This window comes from Schistocerca nitens, chromosome 2, assembly GCF_023898315.1.
Source record: "Schistocerca nitens isolate TAMUIC-IGC-003100 chromosome 2, iqSchNite1.1, whole genome shotgun sequence".
Taxonomy (NCBI): domain Eukaryota; kingdom Metazoa; phylum Arthropoda; class Insecta; order Orthoptera; family Acrididae; genus Schistocerca; species Schistocerca nitens.
Genome location: NC_064615.1, coordinates 152831003 through 152849564, shown reverse-complemented (window position 1 = coordinate 152849564; position 18562 = coordinate 152831003). Strand labels below are relative to the sequence as shown.

At 47.1% G+C, this 18562-nt stretch overlaps 1 protein-coding gene across 1 annotated transcript in view; it reads left to right on the top strand.

Annotated features, from left to right (window-relative positions):
• Positions 1–17734, top strand: part of LOC126234889 (segmentation protein Runt-like) — a 146285-nt gene extending 128551 nt beyond the window's left edge. Inside the window, exon 4 of the mRNA XM_049943629.1 lies at positions 17175–17734. Coding sequence (XP_049799586.1) covers positions 17175–17734 — 560 coding nt within the window. The remainder of the gene's footprint in view (positions 1–17174) is intronic.
• The last annotated feature ends 828 nt before the right edge of the window (positions 17735–18562 follow it).

Here is an 18562-nt window from a genome sequence, read left to right as displayed (position 1 = left end):
ATACAAACAGAAGTAGACCATTTTCTTCACTGATGCGTTGCAGTAATTGTTTTGAAGAAGTTTTAAATAACAGTTACATGTCTCTTTCTCAGAAAAAACCGGTTTAGGTTAGATACCAGACCATTCTAAGGTATTTGTTAATGTTAGTAAAATTCCCAAACGGCTGTATACTTTAAGATATTATTTTATTTTATTGTGAAGGCAACCACTTTGGGCATTCCATTATGCTATCTTCAGGCCCCATACGCTTCTATCCAAATAAATGAACTTTTCATATAGCGCCAAAGCGCCATGAATCACATGATACCGTGAATTCAATCGTTATACAATTGCTTCTTTAGAAGACGTGGGTTGTTCAAACTACTCAGCGATCGATGTACATACACCCACGGAAGTATCATATAATCAGGATAAAGATACCTTCTTTAAGAACCTCGTGGGAACTTATGACTACTTAACCTAAATTATCCTAAGGGCAAACACACACACACCCATTCCCGAGGGAGGACTCGAACCTCCGCCGGGACCAGCCGCACCGCCCATGACTACAGCGCCTTAGACTCTAAGTAAAACAAACCTGCTTTCAGATAGAAAATGTGATGCATTATGTATTAAACTCCACTCGTAATATACAATATTTATTGTCTAATGTATATATTGAGCAGTAGTTACCTCGTATTGCGATTTGCAAGCAAAGTAATCTACTTCTGCTTACCTGCATTCGAAGAATTAGAATATTTGGTGAAGTGATAAGGGAAAAATGATGAATATTGTTTGAATTCCTATCGACGACGGGGCTCGCTGACGATGGAGCACTGCATCGGATTTGGGAGGGAGGGGAAGGAGAATTAAATCTCTCCATTTCATTTTTTAAATTTAAAACGGCTCTAAGCACTATGTGACTTAACATCTGAGGTCATCAGTCCCCTAGACTTAGAACTTCTTAAACCTAACTAACCTAAGGTCATCACACACATCCATGACCGAGGCAGGATTCGAACCTGCGAGCGTAGCAACAGTGCGGTTACAGACTGAAGCGCCTAGATTCGTTTAGCCACAGCGGGCGGCTCCATTTCTTTCAAAACAGATTATCCCAACATTTTCCTTAACTGATAAACTAAATCATAGAAAGATTGTCTAGATTACTCGATATGGTTCTGAACCTCCATCCACTAGAATGCGAGTCCACTGTGCTAAGACCTGCGCCACTTCGCTCGTTACGGTACTCACAGAAGCGTTCGTATTTCAGCCCACATTGCCAATAGATGACGTTGACCGATTCACACAATACACAGGCCGCATGTGTAAGACAGTGACGCTTCAGAATTGAGTTGTCATTCACTGCTGATTCTGTCAGTCTATGCAGTTCGGAATATTGCGTGACTGTTGGAAGTAGGTCATAGTGTCATGCGAGCACGTTATTCGATGCGATTCTGGTTGGTGTAGGCGGTAATTCAGTGCACCTCCGTCAGAGGCACGCGATGAAAAACCGCCGTTTCCTTCGTATTACGTGCGTCTTCAATAGCATATACGAGAAAGTACGCTGTTACGATGTTACAATTGCATCACATATTTTGTTGTTGAATGGGCTTAGAAAATTCACTCATCCTTTTTCTCCGACAATCTGAATTTGTAAATCTCTCAATAAAGCCTTTTCTTTCAGCAGCGGAGAGGAGTGTGAATTTCTTTTATTATAATCTCTTCAGTGCAAAAAAAAATTTAGTCTTGTTCAAGAAGGGAATTATAAATTTCTCACATCTTCCCAGTCTTTTTATACTTCCTGTAACAACGGAAATTGAGGGTATCAGACCAAAATCAGAAGTTCTGAACTCTTTTTCCCTATGTTGCTTTACAAAGGAAGGTACAGCGGTACTGGCACAGTTTAGTTCTCGCTCTGCTGCAAAGATTAGTGATGATGGTGCCAAGGATCAATGGCGCGAACAGACCATTTCCCACAGATTCTCGACTGGGCTTAAATCCGGGGATTTTGGTGGCCAGGGGAATACGGTTAACTCATCCTGGGGCTCTTCGAACTACGCACATTCACTGCAGTCTGTGATACCGTGCATTGTTCTGCTGGCAGATGCCATCATGCCGAGGAAAAACAAACTGCATATAGGCGTGTACGTAGTCCACAAGGATAGATGCATACTTATGTTGATCCATTGTTCCTTCCGGAATGACGCGACCAGCAAAGGAATGACACAAAAATATTCTCCAGACCATAATCACCCACTGGACATCCAGTTGCGGTATTGGCACGCAAGTGCCAACCTTCGTCGCTGGTGAACAGCAGTGAGTATGGGTGCTTGAATCATGCGCATGGGCCGGCCGAAGTGGCCGTGCGGTTAAAGGCGCTGCAGTCTGGAACCGCAAGACCGCTACGGTCGCAGGTTCGAATCCTGCCTCGGGCATGGATGTTTGTGATGTCCTTAGGTTAGTTAGGTTTAACTAGTTCTAAGTTCTAGGGGACTAATGACCTCAGCAGTTGAGTCCCATAGTGCTCAGAGCCATTTGAACCATTTTTTCATGCGCATGCTGTGAAGCAAAGTTCACTGGACGGTGGTTGAGGAGACACGGCTGGTAGCATCTTGGTTCATCTGGACCTTCAGTTGTTCAACAGTTGCTCTTATATTCGCCAGTGCGCGCCTGTAGCCATCGCTCACCGCTGTCATCTGTGGCCCGTTGTGCACCGATCTTGCCTCGGCGCCGTTTTCAGAGGACGCCATCTTATCATGCACGGTATACTTTACCCACGGTAGCCCGAGAACAGTTCACAAACTTAGCCGTCTCGCAAATGCTTCCACCCCTGGTTCGAAATCCAATGATCATGCCCTTCTGGATGTAAGATACACTCCTGGAAATTGAAATAAGAACACCGTGAATTCATTGTCCCAGGAAGGGGAAACTTTATTGACACATTCCTGGGGTCAGATACATCACATGATCACACTGACAGAACCACAGGCACATAGACACAGGCAACAGAGCATGCACAATGTCGGCACTAGTACAGTGTATATACACCTTTCGCAGCAATGCAGGCTGCTATTCTCCCATGGAGACGATCGTAGAGATGCTGGATGTAGTCCTGTGGAACGGCTTGCCATGCCATTTCCACCTGGCGCCTCAGTTGGACCAGCGTTCGTGCTGGACGTGCAGACCGCGTGAGACGACGCTTCATCCAGTCCCAAACATGCTCAATGGGGGACAGATCCGGAGATCTTGCTGGCCAGGGTAGTTGACTTACACCTTCTAGAGCACGTTGGGTGGCACGGGATACATGCGGACGTGCATTGTCCTGTTGGAACAGCAAGTTCCCTTGCCGGTCTAGGAATGGTAGAACGATGGGTTCGATGACGGTTTGGATGTACCGTGCACTATTCGGTGTCCCCTCGACGATCACCAGTGGTGTACGGCCAGTGTAGGAGATCGCTCCCCACACCATGATGCCGGGTGTTGGCCCTGTGTGCCTCGGTCGTATGCAGTCCTGATGTGGCGCTCACCTGCACGGCGCCAAACACGCATACGACCATCATTGGCACCAAGGCAGAAGCGACTCTCATCGCTGAAGACGACACGTCTCCATTCGTCCCTCCATTCACGCCTGTCGCGACACCACTGGAGGCGGGCTGCACGATGTTGGGGCGTGAGCGGAAGACGGCCTAACGGTGTGCGGGACCGTAGCCCAGCTTCATGGAGACGGTTGCGAATGGTCCTCGCCGATACCCCAGGAGCAACAGTGTCCCTAATTTGCTGGGAAGTGGCGGTGCGGTCCCCTACGGCACTGCGTAGGATCCTACGGTCTTGGCGTGCATCCGTGCGTCGCTGCGGTCCGGTCCCAGGTCGACGGGCACGTGCACCTTCCGCCGACCACTGGCGACAACATCGATGTACTGTGGAGACCTCACGCCCCACGTGTTGAGCAATTCGGCGGTACGTCCACCCGGCCTCCCGCATGCCCACTATACGCCCTCGCTCAAAGTCCGTCAACTGCACATACGGTGCACGTCCACGCTGTCGCGGCATGCTACCAGTGTTAAAGACTGCGATGTAGGTCCGTATGCCACGGCAAACTGGCTGACACTGACGGCGGCGGTGCACAAATGCTGCGCAGCTAGCGCCATTCGACGGCCAACACCGCGGTTCCTGGTGTGTCCGCTGTGCCGTGCGTGTGATCATTGCTTGTACAGCCCTCTCGCAGTGTCCGGAGCAGGTATGGTGGGTCTGACACACCGGTGTCAATGTGTTCTTTTTTCCATTTCCAGGAGTGTAAATCGCTCCGTTTTCGCATTAAGACAAGTACTGCACCACTTTCCCCGTTCCCCAACGCGCTTTATATACCTTCCATTGACAGTGATGCTACCTGCTATCTGTGAGTAGTTGCTGCACGTTGACGTCCTACATGGTAACGTTAATGTGACTGGATCGCACATGTCAGACATGAAACCCAAAGAAGTTCCAGATTCCGATGGAATTAGTGTCAAGTTGTATACAAAACTAATAATTAACTCCCATTTTAATTATGATGCACTGGTGCCTAGATTGGCAACTTGCTTTAAATGTAAAATTGTAGACTTCACAAAATGCGGAAAAATAGTCTAGTAATTCATGATTGCAATGTCAAATGTCACAACTAGAACCAGTCAACTAATACACTGTGCGAATGTGAAAAAGGAATGATCTCAATGGGTTTATCGTGGCATATATTGGTTTATTGGTATGATACTCAGGAAATGCATTCGACCTACAGAGCAAACTGAAACTTCCTGACAGATTATAACGGTGTGCCGGACTGAGAATCGAACTAGGGACCTTTGCCTTTTTGTGGGCAAGAGCTCTACAATCTGAGCTACCCAAGCACAACTCACGGCTCCTAGTCACAGCTTTATTTCTGCCAGTACTTCGTCTCCTACCTTGGTAGAACACTTGCGCGCGAAAGGCAAAGGTCCCGAGTCCGAGTCTCGGTCCGGCACGCAGTTTTTATCCGCCAGGACGTTTCATATCACCGCACACTCCGCTGCAGTGTGAAAATCTGATTTTGGGTACAGAGCAGACTGCTTACAAAAACTAAAAAAAAAAAAAAAAAAAAAAAAAAAACTAGCCAAATATTACTAACAGGGAACGTGGAGCGTATGCAAAGAAGGGCGGCACAAGTGGTCACAGGTTTGTCTCGGACACTGGTGGTCGTCACAGACATGCTGAAAAACTTGAATTGGCAGGCTATTGTAGACACACGTCAACTATCTGCGAATATCTTCTTAGAAAGTTGCTAGAAACGCTATTAAATAAACTAGGAATATACCTCAGCCCCTCAGGTGTCCCTCCCTTAGGAACCGTAAAGACTAATTACAGTGCTCACCGAGGTTGTTTTGCAGTTATTTTTCCCGGCTTCCATGCGCATGTAGAAAGCGAAGAAACCCTAGAACTTGGCAGAGCGGCAAGGGGTACCATAAACTTCGCAGTGTTTGGCAGAGTATGTATGCAGATGCAGATTTTCAATACAGTGGCGCGTTGAATTCAGGTCTCCCTGTTATCTCCTGTAAGGGAAGTGCGGCAGCTCGGACAATCAGAACCGTATGAAAATGTTCTTATAATGTAAATAGCACAGTCCAAAAACAGTGGTATGCTCCATTTCCATATAAAACGCAACTGTTGTCTGCTAGCGTCTTTCCTCGTCAGGCCGTAAACCTCGTACTCTTTTTAGATGAAAATGTTCCGGACAAGGGTGCTACCCTCAGTTTTGATATTGCGGACCTCTTGATATGTAATTCATTTGGTAATGTAAACACTACAAGGGAACGATCGTTGATCTTGTAAGACTCATCGTCTTCCTATTGCGAATATTCTACGTTTGACACCGCTTTTCGCTTCAAGCATTGCACTTCCTTCCGTTATACCCGTTTCCCTCTTGCAGTGCTCTGGCATCCATCGTGTCCCGGACCTCTTGGCTTCAGCTGCCTCTATGTCGCCCACACTTTCTGCTTTCCGTTTGGGGCCCACCACCACAGTTTCTTTGGCCACAGATGTCCTTTCTAGACGTCCACAGAATTTTAGACTTTTCGTCTCTATGGACAGTGTTGTTGATTTACTGACACCCATAGCTTCCGTTATGTTGATATTTGGCACATGGTCCAGCTTGGAGAGCCACAACTTCCTCTGGAACAATCCATCTCCAACGTAAGCTAGCAACCTGGTTTTCTGACGGTTGTTTACTCCCCATGTTTCTGTTCCGCAGGTAGCAATGTACTTTCTGTTATTTTATTATTCCAAATGAATGTGGTAAACGTTAATTAAATTTACACGATCCTCATTTCATCATTAGATTACACTATCACCGGTTCGATAACATTTTTCCACACAAGCTCACTATTAACTGTGATACACAGTGTACACAAATCTTGTACTTTCTCACCCCTCTCACGCGGAGAACATGGAAAGTGCCATAACTTGATTTCCCAGAAACTTCGTTCAATGTTAGAAGAGTGAATATATGCGAACACATGTCTCAGCTTACCCGTGGGTACTCGACCGTTTCTGAGGAAATGACAGTCGAAGTTTTCCAGGTTCTTTATGTGCCTTTTAGTTGGCAGATCGTTCAGTCAGAGTGGCTAGGGTCGTGGCTTTATACTTTTCCACCCTGTGTTCGAAATCCGATTATTACTTGTATTTATGTTTTTCATTTATGTAGCCATGTCCGTAGAATATTACTAGATGAGTGTTTTCCAGTGAATACTGGAACAGCATTGTCCTTATTCGTCTACTAATTGTACGTCTGGTGAAGGAATTTAAAAGAGAAAGAACACCGAAAGAATGAGTTCCAAGCGCCAGTTTTTGGTAAAGTGATCTGTTTGTTTCGTTTGACGCAGAATTTATTTCCATCGCATGGAATCTTCAGCAAAGCTGACACCGTTTCTTTCCCGAGTGAGATTCATATGAATAAATGTCACTGTGGCAGACGCGCCTTCGTTTGATGCTCGTCGTGTTCGGAACTTCTACGTTTCGAACGTTTCTACGGTCGGTATTATCCTAAGGAATGCGCCAAATCTTCATGAAGAAGAAACACAATAATAAAATATAACATTGAGTACAAGGATCAATATAAGAATAAAATAGAAGAATATTAAGGATGTAAAAGACTGTTACGTTTGACACACATTGTTAAACCCTGTAGTAATTTTAGAGTTAATAACGCCCTTGTATCCCTTGGGTTGATAAGAAACATTCGTGTAATAACCTTCTACGGACATGGGTAGATAAATGAAAAAATAACAAATAAATAAAATAAAATAAATAAAAAACAGTAACCGGTTTTCGAACACGGGGCACAAAAGTGAGAGGCTGCTAATGTGCCACTTCTGTGGCTGAATTTACCGTGAGCTAAAAAGCAGCCAAATTACATCGAAAACTTTGAGAGTCGTTTTCCCAGAAACGGTCTACTACCTACGGATAAGCCGACACGCAGGTTCTCTTATTTTGGCTCCTCTTCCACCGAAAGAAGTTTCTGGCAAATTAGGTTATGGCACTTGCAGTGTTCTCCTCGTGAGACTGGAGCCCCAAGCTGTGGTTTGTGTCACATGGGCCTTAAACCGACCCAGGAATTCAGTCTGTGCTATGCAATCAACTTTTTGCACCGAAGTACAATATGCTTGTAAAAAGGCAGGTTATGACACCGAGATACCAACATCATCGTTTGAAAATGTAACTAGTGAGGCATAAAATATTGGACTACTTGAATATGCATTTTTCCTGTTCCCTTCTGTTTGGACGACAGCTGTGCAGCACCGTCAGTTCAGAGTTCAGTACAAAAAGTTTGTTGTTCAAGATAGAGTAATTATCTTAAGCAGAGGGAAATGTGGCAGTAACTCTTTACATTGCAGTACTTGTGTTTTTGGCCCTGTTTTATCGATATTTTGTTCCTTCGCGTCACGAAAGTTACCTTCCTAACCTGTACAGGTGATCACTCAAATGTCTCTCGTGGAAAGAGTTGCCACTTTGCATGCGATTGACTCACATCACTGTTTTTGGAGTGAGTGATTTATATTTCCGTGCAGTTCTGACTCTTCGAGGTCATGCACTTCCCTTGTTAGTGGCGCTACTGACACGTTTGACGCTGTCGCATAACACTCTCCCGTTAACAAGCCGCGTATGGAAGCATAGCGCCCCGTCCATCGCTTACAATGGATGTCGTGACTGTCCACTGGCGCACACCAGATTTCGTCGCGTTCACTGTTCGGCGCTGCTGTCGGCCCATTACAGAGTTGGAGCACGGTACGGGTCGCCTCTAAAAAACCTAACCCACCGCAACGCCCTACTTTCAAAACACGACCATTTTTCAATAAACGGACGTCAGTGGGGGGGGGGGGGTGTTGCAGCAGGCGGACAGGGAGCGGAAGAACTCTGGGTAGCACGAGTGACTAAAAATTTCATATTCTGTGTACCTTTCGTCAGCGGCGGTTGTTTGCAGTGGCAATAAAACTTCCTGCTAGTTACTTTTTCCCGCACCGCGGAATCCCGACAGGACACGCGTGTTTTTTATGTGTGTCAGAGCCATAATGCACCGTCATCAAACAAGCCCGGTGAAAAATAGCGACACAAAGCAATTCAATCACTGGAACACAGCGCGTCGCATCGGCCGCTGGTTTTCAGCGACAGATGGGCAGCCAGATTCGCCCGCTGCACAGGTCGCTCTACTGCAGTTACAAACCCTTTTGCTCTTCAAAGAATCCGCTGTTTAGTTATTGCAACCCTTAACTCCGTAACCTGTCATCAACCGCGCTTTTCAGAACATTGCTGATACTTTCCGTCCACTAATAAATTAGCTGTGACCATAACAACTAATTGCACGCGTCACTACCGTTATCAGGAGGTAGATTAGTGCTGCTACCCGTCACTTTAATTACTTCGTTTAATGTAATAGAATGCTGCGCCCTTCAAACGTGTTTTCCTGATCACCAGGCGTTCTATTTCATATACATGAGAACAGAAATTGTTGTTGTTGTTGATGATGGTGTGATGCACAACTTCATTTACTTAGTTGTGAAATCAACGCACGAGGACTATCCGGAAAGTAAGTTGCGATCGGTTGCAAAATGTAAACTACGGTGAAAATCCGATGAAGCTTTGGACGGATGTGTTGGACAGTGTCTCTAGTACGCTCGTCAATCGCATCACCTCGCTCTTCTCGCTTCAGAACACACTGTGACGACGTAAAGAAGCCTACGAAATAGTGTCTCGCGCCAAGTACGAGAGCCCGTCGAGAAATTTCGCCTGAAGCTATGTGGCCCACATAACATAACTGTCACGCATTTTCTTCTTCAAGTCAGTTCTCAGGCCGCATTCTGCAGAGGCCATGAAGATGTTTGTGCAGCTTTTTCGATCGGATGTGTTTGATCACCCATAATACAGCCCGTAAATGGCTCCCTTTGAGTTTCATCTCTGCTCACATGAACCGCTGGCTAAGATGACAATTTGGCACAGACAACGTGCTGTAGACCAGCGTAACGAACTGGCGGAAAATACTGGTGGCTGCCTGCCATGACGAGGTTATTGGAACGTTGGTACAACGCTACCACAAACATCGGAGTCGGAGCTGCGACTGTGTAGACAAGTAGCTGGAAGTTGTAGCTAACTGTTGCAAATAAAACATTTTTGATTTTCACAGTGGTTTCCATTTCGTGGCCGATCGGACCTTCTTTTCCGAATACCCCTTGTATTTTGATAATCTGGCATCATTTAGGAATGTTAAACTAATTGTTAAACATTTTCCTGTTTGCCAGAGGTCTTGTTTGCTATCGCTGCGTTTAGGTTTTATTTGTCACATATTTCCTGACGGAAACACCGCACTGTATTACAGAATTGCATCGCTACACTGCAAGTCGACAGAGTGGTGTCAAATAGAGAGACTTGCACGTGGTCTCCTAACTGAATGTGGTGGTCGAACAACAACAGACGTGTTCTCCCGGCGAGCGATACGAAACGTTCATTTGTTTCATCACAACACCGTAAGCATTGTGCGGCTTGGCGATTCTCTTGGATGCAGTGAAACTCTAGGAGCCGAAGATCAGAAACGTTATTTTGGATTGCACAGTATAGACGGTCTAGTCACATTAATGTCACCTCTGCCTACGTTCGACGTGCAATAACCACTCACAAACGGCTGTTGGCAGCACTAGCAAAGGAGGTTATATTAAGCATGTCGAGGGGAGGGGGTGACTCGGACATCAGTGCAGTCGTCGTCGCAATGCAGAAAACAGAGCGATTTATCTCACGTCCAAAAGCACTACAGAGGGGCTGAGCGGATGACGCCTCTGCACAATGTCAGGAATCGTCTGTAAGCGCTCATGGCCGATCTGTCGAGCGCTGTCGGCAAGCGGGTTTCACTCAGCCCTTGTGAGGCAAACTGAGGAGCTACTTGATTGGGAAGTAGCGGCTCCGGTCTAGTAAACTGACATACGACCGGGAGAGCAGTGTGCTGACCACGTGCCCCTCCATATCTACATTAAGTGACGCCTGTGGTCTGAGGATGAACCGGCGGCCGATCGGCACCGTTGTGCCTTCCAAAGCCTTTTCGGATGGAGGAGCTACAAAGGGTGGTGCGTTGTCGTTGTAGGACATAGTTGCCTCCTGCCCTGGTCACGGACAGACTCTCGGTGTCGAATGCTGCGCCGTCCTTGCACCTGCGTCCTAGCGAGACATCGTTCCTCTAGCGTCGATACGGATGCTTATCTCAGCCTCGTACATAATGGATAGCTGCTACCGGCTGAGGGAGTCTACTCGATCCCACTCCGAGTCTCTTCTTCCCTGTACCACCCCATCCGCGGTGTGGTGTAGGCAGCAGGCTTTGAACCCAGTACTGCCGGCCTGGTCGTCGTCTCCCGTCCCACAGTCAGAGAGTTCAGCACCTGGTACTGCACTGCTGCTGGTAGTTCATCAGCTCTCCCATCAGTAGTGGTTGGTATGACACAGCATGAAGTTCGTCAGTGGAGTTCAGCTTTGTAGCACTCCAAGACTGGCTGCTACTGCGCTGGTTGATCTGAGGCAACACTTACTAAAACAACATGGTCATGGAACGGAATGTCGTCAACACGAACTCCATCGTTCCCATTGATCTGAACCGTTCTCTCCTACTTGGAGTTGGGTCTCCTGCATTTAAAGAGCTCTCCGTAGTTCTGTGACGTGCGGGTTACTAACGATGACCGAATGCGGTCTCGTTATTCTGCTACCCTTGCTTTAATTCTCTCTAGGCAGCTAGTTAAATTGGTCTATGAGTGTTTTCTCTAGCCGTGGCTATTGCTTCTTGCGGAATTCCGCAGCGCGAACGAGCGTGCTTGATACACACATCAAAAAAGTTTTGCATCACCTCAGTTCCGAGAGTTCCGGAACCAGTACAGAAAATTGGAACAGAGATCAACATAAACATCATTTCCGTCCTTTTTATTGCTCATGAAAACCACTCATTGAATGTTCTACCACCACGTTGCGAGACCTTCAGAGGTGGTGATCTAGATTGCTCTACATACCGGTACCTTTAATACCCACTAGCACATCCTCTTGCATTGATGCATGCCTGTATTCGTCGTGGCATACTATCCACAAGTTCATCAAGGGGCTGTTGACCTAGATTGTTCCACTCCTCAACGGCGATTCGGCGTAGATCCCTCAGAATGGTTGGTGGGTCACGTCGCCCATAAGCAGCCCTTTTCAATCTATCTCAGGCATTGTCGATAGGGTTCAAGTCTGGATAACATGCTGGCTACTCTAGTCGAGCGAATTCGTTATCCTGCAGGAAGCCATTCACAAGATGTGCACGATAGGGGCGCGATTTGTCGTCCATGGAGACGAATGCCTCGCCAATACGCTACCAGTATGTTTGCACTATCGATCGAAGGATGGCATTCACGTATCGTGTACAGCTGTTACAGCGCCTTCCATGACCACCAGCGGCGTACGTCGGCCACACATAATGCCACCGCAAAACAGGAGCAACCTCCACCTAGCTGCACTCGCTAGACAGTGTGTCTAAGGCGTTCAGCCTCACCGGGTTGCTCCAAACACGCCTCCGACGATTGTCTAGTTGAAAGCATATGCGATACTCATCTGAGCGGTCCATTTAGCATATTGTTGGCCCATCTGTACCGCGCTGCATGGTGTCGTAGTTGCAAGGATCGACCTCGCCATGGATATCGGGAGTGAAGTCACGCATCATGCAGTCTATTGCGCACAGTTTGAGTCGTAACACGACGTCCTGTGGCTGCACGAAAAGCATTATTCAATATGGTGGCATTGCTGTCAGGGTTCCTCCGAGCCAAAACCCGTAGGTAGCGGTGATCCACTGCAGTGGTAGCCCTTGGGTGGCCTGAGCGAGGCATGTCATCGACAGTTCCTGTTTCCCTGTATCTCTTCCATGTCCGAACAGCATCGTTTTGGTTTACTCCGAGACGTCTGGGCATTTCCCTTGTTGAGAGCCCTTCCTGGGCAAAGTAAAAATACAGACGCGATAGAACCACGGTATTGACCGTCTAGGCATTGTTGAAGTACAGACGCCACCAGCCGTGTTCCTTCTTCCTGGTGGATGGACTGGAACTGATCGGCTGTCGGACCGCCTCCGCCTAATAGGCGCTCCTCATGCATCTTTGTTTGCATCTTTGGGCGGGCTTAGTGACATCTCTGAAAAGTCAAAGGAACTGTGTCTGCGGTACAATATCCAAAGTTCACATCTGTCTTCAGGAGTACTGGGAACCGGGGTGATGAAAACTTATCTTGATGTGTATATTTTGCTTGGTCGCTGCCCTTTTCTGTTTTCCCACTGCGTGTGCTCTCTCTTACTCAGCTACTGCGGAGTTGCAGACTGTGCTGCCTGTCTGTCTTGCATCAACGTGCTTCCTGGTCCGCCGCTAGTCGTGGAGTAACCAGCCCACCTTATGTCAAGGTGGTTGAACTCTGTTAAAAAATTTTATAACTCTGTGCCGTAACAGTACATTGCCGCTTACCAGCAGGCGTCGGGTTCATGCACCCATGCTGCCCGCTGCTCATCGGCGATGGAAGCTGGAATTTTGACCCCAGTACAGCAACTGATTGCAGACAGATGGCCTTCTCAGATGAATCACGTTTCGTCCTCCGTCAAACAGATGGCCATTGGCGTGTACGGTCCTGCAACAATCATCGGAAAGTTCCAGGCCGGAGGGGAGAGCGTTATGGCCTGGAGAATGTTTCAATGGCATTTCCTGGGCCATCTAGTCGTACTGGAAAGCACAATGGATCGACACAAGTATGCATCTATCCGTGCAGACAGTTTCCATCCCTATACGCAATTTGTTTTTCCTGGGCATTATGGAATCTACCAGCAGGACAATGCAACGTGTCACACAGCTTGCAGTGTACGTGCGTTGTTCGAAGAGTACCGGGATAAGTTTACCGTACTCCCCTGGTCACCAAATTTCCCGAATTTAAAGCTAGTCGAGAGTATGTGGGACTATCTCGAATGGGTCTTTCGCGCCATGGAGCCTCAACCTAGAGACCTAGCGCAGTAGTGGAGTCAGTATGGCTCCACATCCCAATCGGTACCTTCCACAACCTCATTTATCCTCTTCCTACACTTCTCCGCGCTACAAAATGTGGTTATTCAGGGATTTCACAGGTAGTCACATTAATCTGAAAATATGAGAACGACTAGCGATATCTTGCAACGTCCCCTTAGAACAACTATACATGACTGTGTTTAAACTGACACACAATATTTTTAGCGCAACGCAATCTGACTTTCAAAAATCCCTACAAAAGAATGGCCCTGACTAGCATTAACCTATACGTTCCACAAATCACTTACCTCACAAAAATCTTCGTTACTCGAACTACTGCAATACAGCGAGCGCCACTACTGCCAGCTAAATAAAAGATTCAAACTACGGAAGGCACTAACTACTGATAGGCATAGTTAGCAAATGAAAGATTTTAATAGAGAACAAACAATGTATTTACCTTAATAGCGTTGAAAAATCATAATATACATAGCAGTTCATGACATCCAGTCTTACAAATTTCAGAACTCCGCCATTTCTCTCCCCACATCCACCACTGCTGGCGGCTCACCTCCAACTGTGCAACGCTACACGCTGTTAATATCCAGCTGCCCAACACTAAAATGGCAGACAACAATGCAAACTAGCCACAGACTGCACACAGCACAGCCAGTGATTTTCATACAGAGCTCTACGTAACGTTGCCAATAAGAAAACATAAACAGCCTACTTACAATCTTACAGGACTAGCACTTCTGGAACAAACGATGTCGAGGAGTGCTAGTCCAGCTCGGGCATTCAGGAGTACTTTGTGAAGTTTCGAAGGTAGGAGATGAGGCCCCGGTGGAAATAAAGCTCTGAGGGCGGTTCGTGGGTTGTGTTTTGACAGCTCAGTCGATTGAGAAATTATCCACTAAAGGCAAAAGGTTTCCTGATTGAGTTAGAGTCCGGCACACAGTCTTAATTTACCGCCAAGTTTCCATACTCCCAGCTATTTAAAATTATCAACGGGTATCTAAAGTGGGTCTCTTGAATAGGACTTAGTGCTCAACGCCAGATACAGGGGACACATCAGTCTTTGTTACTAGTACACAAATAAAACCATTATAAGTTGTTTATTATTTGGTGTACTGACTAGATCCGCTCGACAGACACTAGCATCCTTAGAAATTCATTGCCCTGGTGGCAACACTTCAGAGCAGTGGTTCCCAAGCTACTCCCCCCAGACAGGTAAAATAAAAATTTCAGAAAAACAAACTGCATTTGCTGTATTTGGTGAAAATGCAGTGACCACTCTAAATTAAATGATTAATCCGTACTATCAAAATTCTGCAGCCTTTAATATATAGCACATTATATTTGTGAGCAGCAGCTGTTTGATATCCACTGTTGGAAAAAAGACTCCTCTAGATATTTCCATACATTGCTACATTCAGCGATACGTATCAGTGTTACTCCACGCTAATCTTCTAATGTCATCTACTTAGCTTTCATTCGTTTGTCTTCTCAGCCATTTCTTATTTCTCGGAATCAACAAAATAGCTTCCTCTGGCCATCTAATAGTAGCCTTCCTTGGTACTGTCCAACCGCCTTCCACATTTTTTCCATCACTGTCATTGTTATATCCCATTGTTGTCTGTCCCCTAATCCATTTCTTTTCTTTCCTGCATTTTATAATAATTTGTAATATGCACCTTTCCTTTAGTCAATGGGCCACCCTCCAGTTTTCGGTGGTCTTCGTGTCAAAAGAGCTTTAATTTCCTAACAGCTCCAATTTGAAAATTTATCTGGCTTACCAATAGCTCTCGAGGTCAGCTTTACTCATCTCTTTATTGCCTTTGCTGTCGACACACTGGTAATAATAACTTGCCCTCAGATATAAATCATGAGTAATTAACTTTTTCAGATTTTGATAATTGATCCAGGTTCTAAGTGTTGGGTATGAATGCATACACAACGCTAAGGAAAGCTAGGCTACGGAATGAAGCAGCAACTGTCGTCGGAGGAAAGCTTCACAGGAGCACAAATGACTAGTGAACAAGTTAACGTAATAAGTAGAAGATTTAGTAGTGTTCCTCCAAATGAACGAAGACTCATTACAAATAATGAAGCAAGAATTAGAGTCCAGCTCATACAAGAGCAGCTATGATGGGGCTCTCTGTACTAAGCATCAAAATTGGTATCGTAACGATGAGGCCCCAAGTGTAAGAGGTGTGATTCACTGCCGCTGGCCGTCCTATATAGTGGCGGCAGAGGGCGCTCGTAATCCACAGCTGCAAGATGTGTGGCTCAGTGGGCGCGCACCATTGGGTCCACCAGAACCGTTATTAGCATCAGACAGGAACTTGTTATTCCGTTGCCAGCTGTGGAACGCCAGTGAGGTGGTATCGATACGAGACACCACGCTAAGACTAGTTGCAGTGAATGAGGGAATATTTTCAGGTAGTGAAATACAAGGCGAAGTACTGTTGCTGTGACCTTGGAAAGGAAACTCACTATAAAAAAAGATTTTCATTAAACAGAACTGGTATTGCTTTGTGAAAGGTCTGTCGTTAATACATATTATTATTGGCAGAACTCTTAAGAACAACGGTTCCATTGGTATAGGGGCGAAAATTAGTCTCTGAAATACTGTAGCCACGAAAACAGAAGTGAAGAAATGAATGAACTTGGTACATGACTTCCGATGCGCAGTGGTGGACACCAAACCAAATTTATGAAAAGTATTGTTAGAAATAAGCAGAACTTAACACACCATTGACCCATTATTATTTGGTTTATTGAAATATATAGAAAACGTGTAACTTTCACTTATTTGAACATGTACGAAGTATTATGCAAGGGCTTTCCAGAAAATAAGGTCCGATCGTTCGCGAAATGGAAACCACAGTGAAAACCAAAAATGTTTTATTGCAAAATTTTGCTACACCCTCCAGCTACTTCTCCACATAGTCACCGCTGCGATTCAGGTATTTGTCGTAGCGTAGTACCAACTTTCCAATACCTTCGGCATAGGAGGATGTCCCCCTGCGCTCCCTGCCACTTCTCTACGCTGTCTGTGCTAAAATGTTGTCTTCGTACCCAGCGGCTCATGTGAGCAGAGACGAACATCAGTGGGAAGCAAATCCGAGCTATATCGTGGGTAATCAAACACCGCATATCGTTAACGCTGCAGAGATGTAATTGTCCCTGCCTTGTGTGGCCGAGAACTGTCATGAATAGGTATAATTAAATGCTTGACAGATACGTTATGTGGGGTGCATGAAAGGTCAACGTCACAGTGGGCACCCATACATGGCGGGAAACGCTGTTGTTCTAGGCATCTTTACGTGTTCCGTGTGTGCTCATAACTGAAAAGAGCAGTTGATAGAGATTCTTCGGAAACTGTTCAACACATCTGTGCAAACCTTCATCGGATTTTTACTGTATTTTTAAAGAGAGGAGTGTCAATTTTTTACACTTCAGTGTTTAGTTAGATCTCAGACGTTATTTAGGCTATTGTGCGACAGTTTATCAGGCCCTAGCAACGTTGGGAGCCACTGCAGGAAAAGCTAACTGCATAGCAATGTACCACCACTATGTACGCTCCCCACTCTGTGGCGGGCACTTTAGTTGTGACGCAGTGAGGATCAGCGGTCGCACACTTGTCGGCAGGTTCTCCGCTCGGCGCGGGCTCGCCGGCCGAGTTCTACCTGCCGCACGCGGCGCCCGCCTTCCCCGTGGTGCCGCCGCCCCCGCACGCCGGCCCCGGCGCGCCGCCCGCCTTCCTGCCGCCCCCGGTGTCGCTGCTGGGCTACCCGCCGCCGCTGCCGCCCCCGGCGGACCTGCTCGCGGTCACGGCGGGCGCAGCCTCCTGCTCGCCGCCCCTGCTGCCAGTGGGCGCCGGCGTGGCGGCGGCCGCCGTACCCGCGGCGTCGACGGCCGACGACCTCAAGCTGACGACGTCGTCGTCGGCGAGCAGGGCTTCGGCGTCCCCCAGCGGTCGCAGCGACGACAGCGACTCCGACGACAGAGCGAGCGCCGGCACCGCCGCCGACGAGAAGCCGGTGCGGTCGGCGTTCCAGCAGGTGCGACCCGCCGCCGCCTCCGCCACCGCCTCCGCCGCCCCCTCCAAGGATAAGGAGGGCGCCGCCACGACGGTGCTGGCCGCAGCCTGTTCCACGGGGGCCGTCCGGCCTTCGCAGACTTCCAAGCCCGTGTGGAGGCCGTATTAGACGCGACGTTCGCGTCGAGCGGCGGTGTGCACCCATTGAGTACGCTGTAAAGCCACCGAAGTGGGACTACTCAGTCGTGTCTTACTAAAACTCACCAACCAAATATGTGAGCACTGCTTGAACCAGTGACAACCTACAGTGATTGTGGTTATGACTTCTTAGGGGTGACGCAATACGTGCAAATCAATTCTGCAGAATCCTTGCAGCTTTATATTTGTTTATACTCTTGCCTAATTTTCAGTCGTTTCTTGTAGTTTACGAGTTGCAGCTTTCCACCAGAATATTTTTGCGGGCATTTCCAGTTTCTTACAAACGCTGTCTGAGGTAATGGCTCTGATTTCACTAAATCACTTGAAACGAGGGCCACACGAATCCTTCAAGACGATCGCAACCATTTGCGGCATGATTACTACATCTACACTCTGCTGGCCGCCTCACTGTGTGCAGAAGAAAGCTACTTTCTGTGCCACTGTCAAGTCTCCTATTCCAGTCGCGAACGACGCAGGGGAAGAAAGGTTGTTTGGAACCATCCGTGGGAACCCCAGTACCTCTAATTTTACCTTCGAGGTCTTTCCGAGAGATATAAGCAGGTGGAAGCTATCTCTTCTAGTATCGTACGCTCTCGGAATTTTAACAGTAAACCGTACCTCTCTTGTAGCTCTGTCATTGGAGTTACGTGAGCATCTCCGCGACGCTTTCGCCCTTACTAAACGACCCTGTGACAAAACGCGCTGCTCTTCTTTGGATCCTCCCTGTTTCCTCTGTCAGTGTTAGCTGATAATGGTTGCAGACTGTCAAGCAACACCCACGTATCGCTCTAACGAGAGT